The following is a 16811-nucleotide window of genomic DNA, read 5'->3' on the forward strand; positions in this document are numbered from 1 at the left end:
ATCAGCGTCGACAGGTCAGTCAGACACACACACACACACACACACACACCGAACCCCAGGTCCCTCTACCATTATGGTTTAAGTCGTCAGGTTTTCAGACAAGGTTCTCATTAGGCCAGAGAGGTTTTGGGATCCGACTCTGTTAAAGGAGGTAAACATGACGTTTATTTGGTGCTTTACTTTATACTGTGTGTTTCCTGTCCCAGGCTTCCTGCTGTGTAATTATCAACAGTCCCAACTAAGGGCCTCCCGGGTGGCGCAGTGGTTAAGGGCGCTGTACTGCAGCGGCAGCTGTGCCATCAGAGTCCCTGGGTTCGCGCCCAGGCTCTGTCGTAACCGGCCGCGACCGGGAGGTCCGTGGGGTGACGCACAATTGGCCTAGCGTCGCCCGGGTGGGAGGGATTGGTCGGTAGGGATCTCCTTGTCTCATCGCACACCAGCGACTCCTGTGGCGGGCCGGGCGCAGTGCACGCTAACCAAGGTGGCCAGGTGTGCTCCGACACATTGGTGCGGCTGGCTTCCGGGTTGGATGCGCGCTGTGTTAAGAAGCAGTACGGCTGGTTGGGTTGTGTATCGGAGGACGCATGACTTTCAACCTTCGTCTCTCCCGAGCCGGGAGTTGTAGCGATGAGACAAGATTGTAGCTACTACAACAATTGGATACCACGAAATTGGGGAGAAAAAGGGGTAAAAATAAACAGTCCCAACTATCCACATGGTGTCCAGGGCTAACAATATCTGAAGCGTTAGCAGAAATACTTCCAAAACGCTGCTGCGTTGAGTCCATCTAATGAACTGCTTCCTGAAACAGACAGACACGTTCCCCAACTGATGTTTGATGCATTAAAAATGTATACATTTCCATTCATAGCTAGTCAGGACGTATAGCCCGAATCTCCCTAACAGACAGACACATCTCATCTTCTCCTTACTGAGTCTCTCTACTTCTAATGGTGTTGACCCCTCTACTTCCTGAGTCTCTCTACTTCTAATGGTGTTGACCCCTCTACCTCCTGAGTCTCTCTACTTATAATGGTGTTGACCCCTCTACTTCCTGAGTCTCTACTTCTAATGGTGTTGACCCCTCTACCTCCTGAGTCTCTTATAATGGTGTTGACCCCTCACTTCCTGAGTCTCTACTTCTAATGGTGTTGACCCCTCTACCTCCTGAGTCTCTCCACTTCTAATGGTGTTGACCCCCGAGTCTCTCTACTTCTAATGGTGTTGACCCCTCTACCTCCTGAGTCTCTACTTCTAATGTTGTTGACCCCACTACCTCCTGAGTCTCTACTTCTAATGGTGTTGACCCCTCTACCTCCTGAGTCTCTACTTCTAATGGTGTTGACCCCTCTACCTCCTGAGTCTCTCTACTTCTAATGGTGTTGACCCCTCTACCTCCTGAGTCTCTACTTCTAATGTTGTTGACCCCTCTACCTCCTGAGTCTCTCTACTTCTAATGGTGTTGACCCCTCTACCTCCTGAGTCTCTACTTCTAATGGTGTTGACCCCTCTACCTCCTGAGTCTCTACTTCTAATGGTGTTGACCCTTCTACCTCCTGAGTCTCTACTTCTAATGTTGTTGACCTCTCTACCTCCTGAGTCTCTCTACTTCTAATGGTGTTGACCCCTCTACCTCCTGATTCTCTCTACTTCTAATGGTGTTGACTCCTCTACCTCCTGAGTCTCTCTACTTCTAATGGTGTTGACCCTTCTACCTCCTGAGTCTCTACTTCTAATGGTGTTGACCCCTCTACCTCCTGAGTCTCTACTTCTAATGGTGTTGACCCTTCTACCTCACCTCTCCATATCTCAGGGTCTGCTGTTGAGAGATAAATAAACACATTGTGTGAAATGCGATGCGATGGGACCAAACTAAAAACCATTACTTAGTTGGAGAAAAATAAGCCCCGGCATAGCAATGTCTGAAAGCCACCCACAGTGATTCTAATAGATTTATAACATTTTAACATTTTGACCAATTTGAGAGTATAAATATATTTACATAAATTAATAAATTAATTTAATAATGTTTAGCCTCGGTCAATAGTGACCTGATGCAAATGCAAATTCATAACAGAAATAGACTGTTGACGCAAGGGAAACATGTGCGCTTGTTTATTAACAGGAAAGGACTGTAAATAAACAATAAACAAGCATACATTTTTCCCTTTGCTAGAAATGTGCTCTTGTTTATTAACAGGAAAACACTGTAAATAAACAATAAACAAGCATACATTTTTTTTCCTTGTGTCAACAGTCTATTTCTGTTATGAATTTTCATTTGCATCAGGTCACTATTGACTTGTTGCATCGGGCTGAGAAACAACCAATTCACGACTTTCACTCAAATCCTGCATTTGTATCAGTAGAAGTTCTGCACTAAAGTTTAAATGAATCCAAGTGAAGAGTCATACTGTAGGTAAAGGGTCATACTGTAGATAAAGGGTCATACTGTAGGTAAAGGTCATACTGCAGGTAAAGGGTCATACTGTAGGTAAAGGTCATACTGCAGGTAAAGGGTCATACTGTAGGTAAAGGGTCATACTGTAGGTAAAGAGTCATACTGTAGGTAAAGGTCATACTGCAGGTAAAGGGTCATACTGTAGGTAAAGGGTCATACTGCAGGTAAAGGGTCATACTGTAGGTAAAGGGTCATACTGTAGGTAAAGGGTCATACTGTAGGTAAAGGGTCATACTGTAGGTAAAGAGTCATACTGCAGGTAAAGAGTCATACTGCAGGTAAAGAGTCATACTGTAGGTAAAGGTCATACTGCAGGTAAAGGTCATACTGCAGGTAAAGGGTCATACTGTAGGTAAAGAGTCATACTGCAGGTAAAGAGTCATACTGTAGGTAAAGGTCATACTGCAGGTAAAGGGTCATACTGTAGGTAAAGGTCATACTGTAGGTAAAGAGTCATACTGTAGGTAAAGGTCATACTGCAGGTAAAGAGTCATACTGTAGGTAAAGGATCATACTGTAGGTAAAGAGTCATACTGTAGGTAAAGGGTCATACTGCAGGTAAAGAGTCATACTGTAGGTAAAGGGTCATACATACTGCAGGTAAAGAGTCATACTGTAGGTAAAGGGTCATACTGTAGGTAAAGGGTCATACTGCAGGTAAAGAGTCATACTGTAGGTAAAGGGTCATACTGCAGGTAAAGAGTCATACTGTAGGTAAAGAGTCATACTGTAGGTAAAGGGTCATACATACTGCAGGTAAAGGGTCATACTGTAGGTAAAGGGTCATACTGCAGGTAAAGAGTCATACTGTAGGTAAAGGGTCATACATACTGCAGGTAAAGGGTCATACTGTAAGTAAAGAGTCATACTGTAGGTAAAGGGTCATACATACTGCAGGTAAAGGGTCATACTGTAGGTAAAGAGTCATACTGTAGGTAAAGGGTCATACTGTAGGTAAAGAGTCATACTGTAGGTAAAGGGTCATACTGTAGGTAAAGGGTCATACTGTAGGTAAAGGGTCATACTGTAGGTAAAGGGTCATACTGTAGGTAAAGGTCATACTGTAGGTAAAGGGTCATACTGTAGGTAAAGGGTCATACTGCAGGTAAAGGGTCATACTGTAGGTAAAGGGTCATACTGTAGGTAAAGGTCATACTGTAGATAAAGGGTCATACTGTAGGTAAAGGGTCATACTGTAGGTAAAGGGTCATACTGTAGGTAAAGGTCATACTGTAGGTAAAGGTCATACTGTAGGTAAAGGGTCATACTGTAGGTAAAGGTCATACTGTAGGTAAAGGGTCATACTGTAGGTAAAGGGTCATACTGTAGGTAAATGTCATACTGTAGATAAAGGGTCCTACTGTAGGTAAAGGGTCATACTGTATGTAAAGGTCATACTGTAGGTAAAGGTCATACTGTAGATAAAGGGTCATACTGTAGGTAAAGGTCATACTGTAGGTAAAGGGTCTTACTGTAGGTAAAGGTCATACTGTAGGTAAAGAGTCATACTGTAGGTAAAGGGTCATACTGCAGGTAAAGGGTCATACTGTAGGTAAAGGGTCATACTGTAGGTAAAGGTCATACTGTAGGTAAAGGGTCATACTGTAGGTAAAGGGTCATACTGCAGGTAAAGGGTCATACTGTAGGTAAAGGGTCATACTGTAGGTAAAGGTCATACTGTAGATAAAGGGTCATACTGTAGGTAAAGGGTCATATTGTAGGTAAAGGTCATACTGTAGGTAAAGGGTCATACTGTAGGTAAAGGTCATACTGTAGGTAAAGGTCATACTGTAGGTAAAGGGTCATACTGTAGGTAAAGGTCATACTGTAGGTAAAGGGTCATACTGTAGGTAAAGGGTCATACTGTAGGTAAAGAGTCATACTGTAGATAAAGGGTCCTACTGTAGGTAAAGGGTCATACTGTATGTAAAGGTCATACTGTAGGTAAAGGTCATACTGTAGATAAAGGGTCATACTGTAGGTAAAGGTCATACTGTAGGTAAAGGTCATACTGTAGGTAAAGGTCATACTGTAGGTAAAGGGTCATACTGTAGGTAAAGAGTCATACTGTAGGTAAAGGGTCATACTGTATGTAAAGGTCATACTGTAGGTAAAGGTCATACTGTAGATAAAGGGTCATACTGTAGGTAAAGAGTCATACTGTAGGTAAAGAGTCATACTGTAGATAAAGGGTCATACTGTAGGTAAAGAGTCATACTGTAGGTAAAGGTCATACTGCAGGTAAAGAGTCATACTGTAGGTAAAGAGTCATACTGTAGGTAAAGAGATACTGTAGGTAAAGAGTCATACTGTAGATAAAGGGTCATACTGTAGGTAAAGAGTCATACTGCAGGTAAAGAGTCATACTGTAGGTAAAGGTCATACTGTAGGTAAAGAGTCATACTGTAGGTAAAGGGTCATACTGTAGGTAAAGGTCATACTGTAGGTAAAGGGTCATACTGTAGGTAAAGGTCCTTTGTCACTAAAGAGTCTCTAGAAGAAGATTTTACATTTGATGATCGTGATACACCTGCGCTTCATCAGACTCACCTGGACTCCATCACCTCCCTGATTGCCTGCCCTATATATGTCACTCCCTTTGGTTCCTTCCCTATATATGTCCCTCCCTTTGGTTCCTTCCCTATATATGTCCCTCCCTTTGGTTCCTTCCCTATATATGTCTCTCCCTTTGGTTCCTTCCCTATCTATGTCCCTCCCTTTGGTTCCTTCCCTATCTATGTCCCTCCCTTTGGTTCCTTCCCTATCTATGTCCCTCCCTTTGGTTCCTTCCCTATCTATGTCCCTCCCTTTGGTTCCTTCCCTATCTATGTCCCTCCCTTTGGTTCCTTCCCTATCTATGTCCCTCCCTTTGGTTCCTTCCCTATCTATGTCCCTCCCTTTGGTTCCTTCCCTATCTATGTCCCTCCCTTTGGTTCCTTCCCTATATATGTCCCTCCCTTTGGTTTCTTCCCTATATATGTCTCTCCCTATGGTTCCTTCCCTATATATGTCCCTCTCTTTGGTTCCTTCCCTATCTATGTCCCTCCCTTTGGTTCCTTCCCTATCTATGTCCCTCCCTTTGGTTCCTTCCCTATCTATGTCCCTCCCTTTGGTTCCTTCCCTATCTATGTCCCTCCCTTTGGTTCCTTCCCTATCTATGTCCCTCCCTTTGGTTCCTTCCCTATCTATGTCCCTCCCTTTGGTTCCTTCCCTATCTATGTCCCTCCCTTTGGTTCCTTCCCTATCTATGTCCCTCCCTTTGGTTCCTTCCCTATCTATGTCCCTCCCTTTGGTTCCTTCCCTATCTATGTCCCTCCCTTTGGTTCCTTCCCTATATATGTCCCTCTCTTTGGTTCCTTCCCCAGGCATTATTGTTTCTGTTCCAGTGTCATGTCTGTGTGTTGTTTGTGTTTCTTCCCTATATATGCCCCTCTCTTTGGTTCCTTCCCCAGGCGTTATTGTTTCTGTTCCAGTGTCATGTCTGTGTGTTGTTTGTGTTTCTTGTCTATATATGCCCCTCTCTTTGGTTCCTTCCCCAGGCGTTATTGTTTCTGTTCCAGTGTCATGTCTGTGTGTTGTTTGTGTTTCTTCCCTATATATGTCCCTCTCTTTGGTTCCTTCCCCAGGCGTTATTGTTTCTGTTCCAGTGTCATGTCTGTATGTTGTTTGTGTTTCTTCCCTATATATGCCCCTCCCTTTGGTTCCTTCCCCAGGCGTTATTGTTTCTGTTCCAGTGTCATGTCTGTGTGTTGTTTGTGTTCCTTCCCCAGGCGTTATTGTTTCTGTTCCAGTGTCATGTCTGTGTGTTGTTTGTGTTCCTTACCCAGGCGTTATTGTTTCTGTTCCAGTGTCATGTCTGTGTGTTGTTTGTGTTCCTTCCCCAGGCGTTATTGTTTCTGTTCCAGTGTCATGTCTGTGTGTTGTTTGTGTTCCTTCCCCAGGCGTTATTGTTTCTGTTCCAGTGTCATGTCTGTGTGTTGTTTGTGTTTCTTGTTTTGTATTTAGTTGCATTTATTTATTAAAACACTCCCTCCCTGAACTTGCTTCCCGACTCTCAGCGTACTCATTACTCTGCCACTGTGTACTCATTACTCTGCCACTGTGTACTCGTTACTCTGCCACTGTGTACTTATTACTCTGCCACTGTGTACTCGTTACTCTGCCACTGTGTACTCATTACTCTGCCACTGTGTACTCGTTACTCTGCCACTGTGTACTCATTACTCTGCCACTGTGTACTCATTACTCTGCCACTGTGTACTCGTTACTCTGCCACTGTGTACTCGTTACTCTGCCACTGTGTACTCTCTGTTTAGGGCCAAACAGCATTCTAGTTTGCTCTGTTTTTTTTGTTAATTCTTTCCAATGTGTTAGGTAATTATCTTTTTGTTTTCTCATGATTTGGTTGGGTCTAATTGTGTTGCTTTCCTGGGGCTCTGTGGGGTGTGTTTGTGTTTGTGAACAGAGCCCCAGGACCAGCTTGCTTAGGGGACTCTTCTCCAGGTTCATCTCTCTGTAGGTGATGGCTTTGTTATGGAAGGTTTGGGAATCGCTTCCTTTTAGGTGGTTGGAGAATTGAACGGCTCTTTTCTGCATTTTGATAATTAGTGGGTATCGACCTAATTCTGCTCTGCATGCATTATTTGGTGTTCTACGTTGTACATGGAGGATATTTTTGCAGAATTCTGCGTGCAGAGTCTCAATTTGGTGTCTGTCTTTCCTGTGGAAATAAATGTTAGTTTTTTTTGCCCATTTTAACTGCTACACTTGTTTGTGTACATGGATACATGCATTTTATAATGGAGGATGTTCTTCCCCCGACACCACTTTCCATTCATTTGTACAACCCTCATGCCAAATTGAGTCAAGCTTTTTTGAAATCAACAAAGTGTAACGGTCTGAGTGTAGTGGGTGAGGAGTCAGGCGCAGGACGCAGAGAGTTCAGGGGAGTGCTATTTTAATGCACTGATAAACGCTGAACATAAGCCAACCCTCACAAAAACACAGGGCGTACTGAACAAACAAATGCCCCAAACAGGGGGACTTAAACTGTCCAGGGAAAAACCCACAAAATGGGAAAACACACAACCCAATAGACGTGCACACAAGTACACCAAACAGACGATCACAATAATTAATCCCGCACAAGGAACCCTGCGGGCCGGCTGACTAATAAAGCCTACTACCTAACTCAAAACAGGTGCACACAATCAACACATAAGGAGGGGGAGCAGCTAGTAGGCCGGCGACGACGACCGCCGAGCGCCACCCGAACGGGAAGGGGAGTGTCCTTCGGTCGGAGTCGTGACACAAAGTATGAGAGAACTTTACATGTTTGTTTGTCAATTAGGGTGTGCAGGGTGAATACATGGTCTGTCGTACGGTCATTTGGTATATAAAAAAAGCCAATTTGACGTTTGCTCAGTACATCTGGTGTTAACTATAATGCAGAGGATTTTCCCAAGGTTGCTGTTGACGCATATCCCACGGTAGTTATTGGGGTCAAATTTGTCTCCACTTTTTGGTGGATTGGGGTGATCAGTCCTTGGTTCCAAATATTGGGGGAGATACCAGAGCTGAGGATGATGTTAAAGAGTTTAATAATAGCCTAATTGAGTCTGTATATTTAATCATTTCATTTAGGAAACCATCAACCCCACAGGCCTTTTTGGGTTGGAGGGTTTGTATTTTGTCCTGTAATTCATTCCATGTAAATGTAATTCTCTCTCTACCCCCCCCCCCCCCCCCCCCCCCCTTCCCTCAGGTTCATTGCTGTGTCAATCCCTCTGAACTACAACAGGAAGCACGTTGACCAGCGTCAGATCATCCTGCTGTCAGGCACCTGGCTCATAGCCCTGGCCGTGGCCTCCCCAGTCATGTTGGGTATCAACAACATCCCACACCGGGACCCCACCGAGTGTAAACTGGAAGATGACAACTACGTGATTTACTCCTCTGTCTGTTCCTTCTTCATCCCCTGTCCCATCATGCTCCTCCTCTACTTCGGCATGTTCCAGGGCCTGAAGAGGTGGGAGGAGGCGCGCAAGGCCAAGCTGAGGAACAGCATCCAGACATGCAGGAAGCTTCAGCATGCAGCCGCAGCCGCCGCCATGCCGACCTCAGGGACCATCCCCGGGCCGCTGCCCATGCCCCTGCCCAGGATCATCGAGAGGGACCTGGCTCAGGCCCGGCTGGGGCTGGAGGATACCGATGACTATCTGCAGCCAGACTGCCCCCCGTTCCCCTCGGCGTACAGGGAGAGGATCAGCTCCGTGCCGTCTATCTCCTACCAGCAGAAGCCGCCGCAGAAGAGGAAGCGAGCCAAGATCAACGGCAGGGAGAGGAAGGCCATGAGGGTTCTTCCTGTTGTGGTGGGTAAGTGCCACAGATTAAAGTTACAGACTTGTCAAAAAGTTGTCAAAAAACTCACAAAAGGCTCCCCTGACTTGTCAAAAACGATTAAGTTCCCCTCAAACCTGTCAAAAACTTACAAAGGTTTCCTTCAAACTTTCGAGTCAGAGTCCTATGAGTCCAGAATCAAGTTTCAAGTGTTTGTGACTGACTCAAGTCCCCATCTCTGCTCCTCCCCCTTTCTCTTTTCTACTGAGGCCTCATAGGGTAGGTTCTACTGAGGCCTCATAGGGTAGGTTCTACTGAGGGCTCATAGGGTAGGTTCTACTGAGGGCTCATAGGGTAGGTTCTACTGAGGGCACATAGGGTAGGTTCTACTGAGGGCTCATAGGGTAGGTTCTACTGAGGGCTCATAGGGTAGGTTCTACTGAGGGCTCATAGGGTAGGTTCTACTGAGGCCTCATAGGGTAGGTTCTACTGAGGGCTCATAGGGTAGGTTCTACTGAGGGCTCATAGGGTAGGTTCTACTGAGGCCTCATAGGGTAGGTTCTACTGAGGGCTCATAGGGTAGGTTCTACTGAGGGCTCATAGGGTAGGTTCTACTGAGGGCTCATAGGGTAGGTTCTACTGAGGGCTCATAGGGTAGGTTCTACTGAGGGCTCATAGGGTAGGTTCTACTGAGGGCACATAGGGTAGGTTCTACTGAGGCCTCATAGGGTAGGTTCTACTGAGGGCTCATAGGGTAGGTTCTACTGAGGGCTCATAGGGTAGGTTCTACTGAGGCCTCATAGGGTAGGTTCTACTGAGGGCTCATAGGGTAGGTTCTACTGAGGGCTCATAGGGTAGGTTCTACTGAGGGCTCATAGGGTAGGTTCTACTGAGGGCACATAGGGTAGGTTCTACTGAGGCCTCATAGGGTAGGTTCTGACTGGTCGTGATCAGACCTGGGTCAAATGCATGTTTTGGGTTCATACTGAATAAACCCCTTATGGCCGGCCTCAAAGCACACATTGCTTTCTCCAAAGGCTTAAATAAAATAAAAAATTAAATACATAATTAAAACACACACGTTGGGAGCCCTAAAAGCTAGACTAGACAGTCACTATCAGATAGTACTGGGAACCGGTTCTCCAGTTATAATGACAGGCTACATTTATAAAATGATGAGAGTATTGTGTTTCCAGCTTCTGATTCACTGACCTGCTTAATGGATGACAATGTTCATCAAACCAGAACCTGGAAATGGATAGAAATGTTAAATCATGAGATGAAGTGATGAAAAGGATAAAATACCCAGCAGGCCGAGCTGGTTGATAGGATGTCATCCAGTTTGGTCCACTGGGAGAGTATTGTGTTTCTCTGGAGTCACACTGACCTGGACATTGATTAAGGGGGCCGTAACAGTCTAAATGGAAAAGATGCAGTGATATACCTCGGGGAATTCTCTATCTCTCATTTCTGAACTTATTCACTTTTGGCCACAGCGTCATCATTCATGAATAATTTGAGGTGGTTGAGTCATTTTCTCAGTGTCAGGCTGATGAGGTGCATTTTTTATGAAACATGCACTATGTTTGAGTGGTGGATGCTGGTGGCACATCCTTCATCTTCATCGGTGAGAGAAAAAAAAACAAAAAAAACCTTCTATAAAAAAGGTGCTGTGTCCTGCGGTGCTCTCATGGCTTCCTGATCCGTCACAATGAACTGCTTCACACTTTCAAAAAGGCTTTCAGAAAGAGGTCATTTGGCTGGCCTAATAGGAGAACTCTTTGGAAGAACCTTTTTTGGGGTTCCGGGTAGAACCCTCTGTGAAAAAAAGGGTTCTACATGGAACCCAAAGGGTTCTGCTTGGAATAGGACAACCAAATATCATTTTTTTTTAGGTAGAACGGTAAGTGTGGTGTGCCTACTGCCATGAGCTACTTTTATTTTTAAATGATTAATGGGAGAAACGACCTTTCTAATGTACAGTGAATGCTACAGTGTTGACAGCAGATACACAGCTTGTTAGGAAAATGCTACAGTGTTGACAGCAGATACACAGCTTGTTAGGAAAATGCTACAGTGTTGACAGCAGATGCACAGCTTGTAAGGAAAATACAGAATGCTACAGTGTTGACAGCAGATACACAGCTTGTTAAGAAAATGCTACAGTGTTGACAGCAGATACACAGCTTGTTAGGGAAAATACAGAATGCTACAGTGTTGACAGCAGATACACAGCTTGTTAGGAAAATACAGAATGCTACAGTGTTGACAGCAGATACACAGCTTGTTAGGAAAATACAGAATGCTACAGTGTTGACAGCAGATACACAGCTTGTTAGGAAAATACAGAATGCTACAGGGTTGACAGCAGATACACAGCTTTTAGGAAAATACAGAATGCTACAGTGTTGACAGCAGATACACAGCTTGACAGCAGATACACAGCTTGTTAGGAAAATACAGAATGCTACAGTGTTGACAGCAGATACACGGCTTGTTAGGAAAATGCTACAGTGTTGACAGCAGATACACGGCTTGTTAGGAAAATACAGAATGCTACAGGGTTGACAGCAGATACACAGCTTGACAGCAGATACACAGCTTGTTAGGAAAATACAGAATGCTACAGTGTTGACAGCAGATACACAGCTTGTTAGGAAAATGCTACAGTGTTGACAGTAGATACACAGCTTGTTAGGAAAATACAGAATGCTACAGGGTTGACAGCAGATACACAGCTTGTTAGGAAAATGCTACAGTGTTGACTGCAGATACACAGCTTGTTAGAAAAATGCTACAGTGTTGACAGCAGATTCACAGCTTGTTAGGAAAATGCTACAGTGTTGACAGCAGATTCACAGCTTGTTAGGAAAATGCTACAGTGTTGACAGCAGATACACAGCTTGTTAGGAAAATGCTACAGTGTTGACAGCAGATTCACAGCTTGTTAGGAAAATGCTACAGTGTTGACAGCAGATTCACAGCTTGTTAGGAAAATGCTACAGTGTTGACAGCAGATACACAGCTTGTTAGGAAAATGCTACAGTGTTGACAGCAGATTCACAGCTTGTTAGGAAAATGCTACAGTGTTGACAGCAGATACACAGCTTGTTAGGAAAATGCTACAGTGTTGACAGCAGATGCTAAATTATTATGCACTATTCATCAATAATGAAAAGTTAATGATAAGCAACTACATGTTGTCGGCAAGCAACACAAAACAAATGGTCAAACAGGTTAAAAACATTTACCAATCAAATCATACCAAAAGGTCATCAGACCCAGCCCATAGCTAATACTGTATACCTAGGAGGCTGTGTTTACTAAACCCAAATTAGGAAAGCCCTTGGACATCAGTAGCATCTTATCGGAGAAACTGATGACGAGGGACTACACTTTATCATGTAGGCTCCTGTAGACTTCCCAGGCAACATAACTAAGGTAAAGGTTTGTGGTCATCAGACGTTAGGTCTGACAGAAGGTCTGTAGTCATCAGATGCTAGGTCTGACAGGAGGTCTGTAGTCATCAGATGCTAGGTCTGACAGAAGGTCTGTAGTCATCAGATGCTAGGTCTGACAGAAGGTCTGTAGTCATCAGATGCTAGATCTGACAGAAGGTCTGTTAGACAGAAGGTCTGTAGGCATCAGACACTAGGTATAACAGAATGTCTGTTAGACAGGTCTGTAGTCATCAGATGCTAGGTCTGACAGAAGGTCTGTAGTCATCAGATGCTAGGTCTGACAGAAGGTCTGTAGTCATCAGATGCTAGATCTGACAGAAGGTCTGTTAGACAGAAGGTCTGTAGGCATCAGATGCTAGGTATAACAGAATGTCTGTTAGACAGGTCTGTAGTCATCAGATGCTAGGTCTGACAGAAGGTCTGTAGTCATCAGATGCTAGGTCTAACAGAAGGTCTGTAGTCTTCAGATGCTAGGTCTGACAGAAGGTCTGTAGTCATCAGATGCTAGGTCTGACAGAAGGTCTGTTAGACAGAAGGTCTGTAGTCATCAGATGCTAGGTCTAAAAGAAGGTATGTAGTCATCAGATGCTAGGTATAACAGAAGGTCTGTTAGACAGAAGGTCTGTAGTAATCAGATGCTAGGTCTGACAGAAGGTATGTTAGACAGAAGGTCTGTAGTCATCAGATGCTAGGTCTAACAGAAGGTCTGTAGTCATCAGATGCTAGGTCTGATGGAAGGTCTGTAGTCATCAGATGCTAGGTCTGACAGAAGGTCTGTTTGACAGAAGGTCTGTAGTCATCAGATGCTAGGTCTAATAGAAGGTCTGTAGTCATCAGATGCTAGGTCTGACAGAAGGTCTGTAGTCATCAGATGCTAGGTCTGACAGAAGGTCTGTAGTCATCAGATGCTAGATCTGACAGAAGGTCTGTTAGACAGAAGGTCTGTAGGCATCAGACGCTAGGTATAACAGAATGTCTGTTAGACAGGTCTGTAGTCATCAGATGCTAGGTCTGACAGAAGGTCTGTAGTCATCAGATGCTAGGTCTAACAGAAGGTCTGTAGTCATCAGATGCTAGGTCTGACAGAAGGTCTGTAGTCATCAGATGCTAGGTCTGTCAGAAGGTCTGTTAGACAGGAGGTCTGTGGTCATCAGATGCTAGGTCTAACAGAAGGTCTGTAGTCATCAGATGCTAGGTCTGACAGAAGGGCTGTTAGACAGAAGGTCTGTAGTCATCAGATGCTAGGTCTAAAAGAAGGTCTGTAGTCATCAGATGCTAGGTATAACAGAAGGTCTGTTAGACAGAAGGTCTGTAGTCATCAGATGCTAGGTCTGACAGAAGGTCTGTAGTCATCAGATGCTGGGTCTAATAGAAGGTCTGGACATCAGATGCTAGGTCTAATAGAAGGTCTGTTAGACATGAGATGCTAGGTCTAATAGAAGGGCTGTAGTCATCAGATGCTAGGTCTGATGGAAGGTCTGTAGTCATCAGATGCTAGGTCTGACAGAAGATCTGTAGTCATCAGACGCTAGATATAACAGAATGTCTGTTAGACATGTCTGTAGTCATCAGATGCTAGGTCTGACAGAAGGTCTGTAGTCATCAGATGCTAGGTCTAACAGAAGGTCTGTAGTCATCAGATCCTAGGTCTGACAGAAGGTCTGTTAGACAGGTCTGTAGTCATCAGATGCTAGGTATAACAGAAGGTCTGTAGTCATCAGATGCTAGGTCTGACAGAAGGTCTGTAGTCATCAGACGCCCGGTCTGACAGAAGGTATTTTGTCATCAGATGCTAGGTCTGACAGAAGGTCTGTTGTCATCAGGTGCTAGGTCTGACAGAAGGTCTGTAGTCATCAGATGCTGGGTCTAATAGAAGGTCTGGACATCAGATGCTAGGTCTAATAGAAGGTCTGTTAGACATCAGATGCTAGGTCTAATAGAAGGTCTGTAGTCATCAGATGCTAGGTCTAATAGAAGGGCTGTAGTCATCAGATGCTAGGTCTGACAGAAGGTCTGTTAGACAGAAGGTCTGTAGTCATCAGACGCTAGGTCTGACAGAAGGTCTGTAGTAATCAGATGCTAGGTTTGACAGGTCTGTTAGACAGAAGGTCTGTAGTCATCAGATGCTAGGTCTGACAGAAGGTCTGTAGACATCAGATGCTAGGTTTGACAGAAGATCTGTTAGACAGAAGGTCTGTAGTCATCAGATGCTAGGTCTGACAGAAGGTCTGTAGTCATCAGATGCTAGGTCTGACAGAAGGTCTGTAGTCATCAGATGCTAGGTCTGACAGAAGGTCTGTTAGACAGAAGGTCTGTAGACATCAGATGCTAGGTCTGACAGAAGGTTCGTAGTCATCAGATGCTACGTCTGACAGAAGGTTCGTAGTCATCAGATGCTAGGTCTGATAGAAGGTCTGTAGTCATCAGATGCTAGGTCTGACAGAAGGTCTGTTAGACAGAAGGTCTGTAGACATCAGATGCTACGTCTGACAGAAGGTCTGTAGTCATCAGATGCTAGGTCTGACAGAAGGTCTGTAGACCTATTAGAAGTGTGACTTTAGGCCGCCGTTCTCCACCTGACTAAGTTTAGCTTAAAGCCTTCAATCCAGACATTATGTACCACTTTGGATCGTCTTAACCCCACGACACACATGACCACAGGTTTAAGTATAGAGGTGCCTACTGATTCGTTCACGGCTTCAACTAATGAGCAGAAACAGATGGAAGTGTTGAGGAGAGTTAAATGTCTTCATTAGTCTCCAGCCAGACTGACGGATGTTCCTCTCTGTCTTTGGTAATCTATGTGGGAGACCATGTGCGTGGTGACTCATTACACAGATAGTCATTTCACAGTACCATGCCCAATCCAAACATAATGTGGATATTGTCAGCAAAAGTTCCAGAAACTATGATTGTGATCTGCGTAATCAGGTCAGCTCTGTACAAGCTTGGTTTGCTTCAGCAGTGTGAAAAGCCCATCTGCGTTTCTAATAAACAAACAGAGTTTAAAGTAAGAACAAACAACAAAGAATCGCTGCTGTTCAACAGATCAGGGTAGACTAGTGGTTAGAGTGGAGGGGCGGCAGCGTAGCCTAGTGGTTAGAGTGGAGGGGCGGCAGCGTAGCCTAGTGGTTAGAGTGGAGGGGCAGCAGGGTAGACTAGTGGTTAGAGTGGAGGGGCGGCAGGGTAGACTAGTGGTTAGAGTGGAGGGGCGGCAGGGTAGACTAGTGGTTAGAGTGGAGGGGCGGCAGCGTAGCCTAGTGGTTAGAGTGGAGGGATGGCAGGGTAGACTAGTGGTTAGAGTGGAGGGGCAGCAGGGTAGACTAGTGGTTAGAGTGGAGGGGCAGCAGGGTAGCCTAGTGGTTAGAGTGGAGGGGCGGCAGGGTAGACTAGTGGTTAGAGTGGAGGGCCGGCAGGGTAGACTAGTGGTTAGAGTGGAGGGGCGGCAGGGTAGACTAGTGGTTAGAGTGGAGGGGCGGCAGCGTAGCCTAGTGGTTAGAGTGGAGGGGCAGCAGGGTAGACTAGTGGTTAGAGTGGAGGGGCGGCAGCGTAGCATAGTGGTTAGAGTGGAGGGGCAGCAGGGTAGACTAGTGGTTAGAGTGGAGGGGCGGCAGGGTAGCCTAGTGGTTAGAGTGGAGGGGAGGCAGGTAGCCTAGTGGTTAGAGTGGAGGGGCGGCAGCGTAGCCTAGTGGTTAGAGTGGAGGGGAGGCAGGTAGACTAGTGGTTAGAGTGGAGGGGCGGCAGGGTAGACTAGTGGTTAGAGTGGAGGGGTGGAGGGGCGGCAGGGTAGACTAGTGGTTAGAGTGGAGGGGCAGCAGGGTAGCCTAGTGGTTAGAGTGGAGGGGCGGCAGGTAGACTAGTGGTTAGAGTGGAGGGGCGGCAGCGTAGCCTAGTGGTTAGAGTGGAGGGGCAGCAGGGTAGACTAGTGGTTAGAGTGGAGGGGCGGCAGGGTAGACTAGTGGTTAGAGTGGAGGGGTGGAGGGGCGGCAGGGTAGACTAGTGGTTAGAGTGGAGGGGCGGCAGCGTAGCCTAGTGGTTAGAGTGGAGGGGCGGCAGCGTAGCCTAGTGGTTAGAGTGGAGGGGCGGCAGCGTAGCCTAGTGGTTAGAGTGGAGGGGCGGCAGCGTAGCCTAGTGGTTAGAGTGGAGGGGCGGCAGGGTAGACTAGTGGTTAGAGTGGAGGGGCAGCAGGGTAGACTAGTGGTTAGAGTGGAGGGGCGGCAGGGTAGACTAGTGGTTAGAGTGGAGGGGCGGCAGGGTAGACTAGTGGTTAGAGTGGAGGGGCGGCAGGGTAGACTAGTGGTTAGAGTGGAGGGGCGGCAGGGTAGACTAGTGGTTAGAGTGGAGGGGCGGCAGGGTAGACTAGTGGTTAGAGTGGAGGGGCGGCAGGGTAGCCTAGTGGTTAGAGTGGAGGGGCGGCAGGGTAGGCTAGTGGTTAGAGTGGAGGGGCGGCAGGGTAGACTAGTGGTTAGAGTGGAGGGGCGGCAGGGTAGACTAGTGGTTAGAGTGGAGGGACGGCAGGGTAGACTAGTGGTTAGAGTGGAGGGACGGCA

At 46.0% G+C, this 16811-nt stretch overlaps 1 protein-coding gene across 1 annotated transcript in view; it reads left to right on the forward strand.

Annotated features, from left to right (window-relative positions):
* LOC139384874 (D(4) dopamine receptor-like) overlaps nucleotides 1–16811 on the forward strand; it is a 31994-nt gene that overhangs the window by 5078 nt on the left and 10105 nt on the right. Inside the window, exons 2-3 of the mRNA XM_071129774.1 lie at nucleotides 1–14; nucleotides 8226–8836. The exon at nucleotides 1–14 is cut by the window's left edge and continues 99 nt beyond it. Coding sequence (XP_070985875.1) covers nucleotides 1–14; nucleotides 8226–8836 — 625 coding nt within the window. The remainder of the gene's footprint in view (nucleotides 15–8225; nucleotides 8837–16811) is intronic.

The sequence above is a fragment of the Oncorhynchus clarkii genome, chromosome 26 (genome assembly GCF_045791955.1).
Source record: "Oncorhynchus clarkii lewisi isolate Uvic-CL-2024 chromosome 26, UVic_Ocla_1.0, whole genome shotgun sequence".
NCBI classification, from domain to species: Eukaryota; Metazoa; Chordata; class Actinopteri; order Salmoniformes; family Salmonidae; genus Oncorhynchus; species Oncorhynchus clarkii.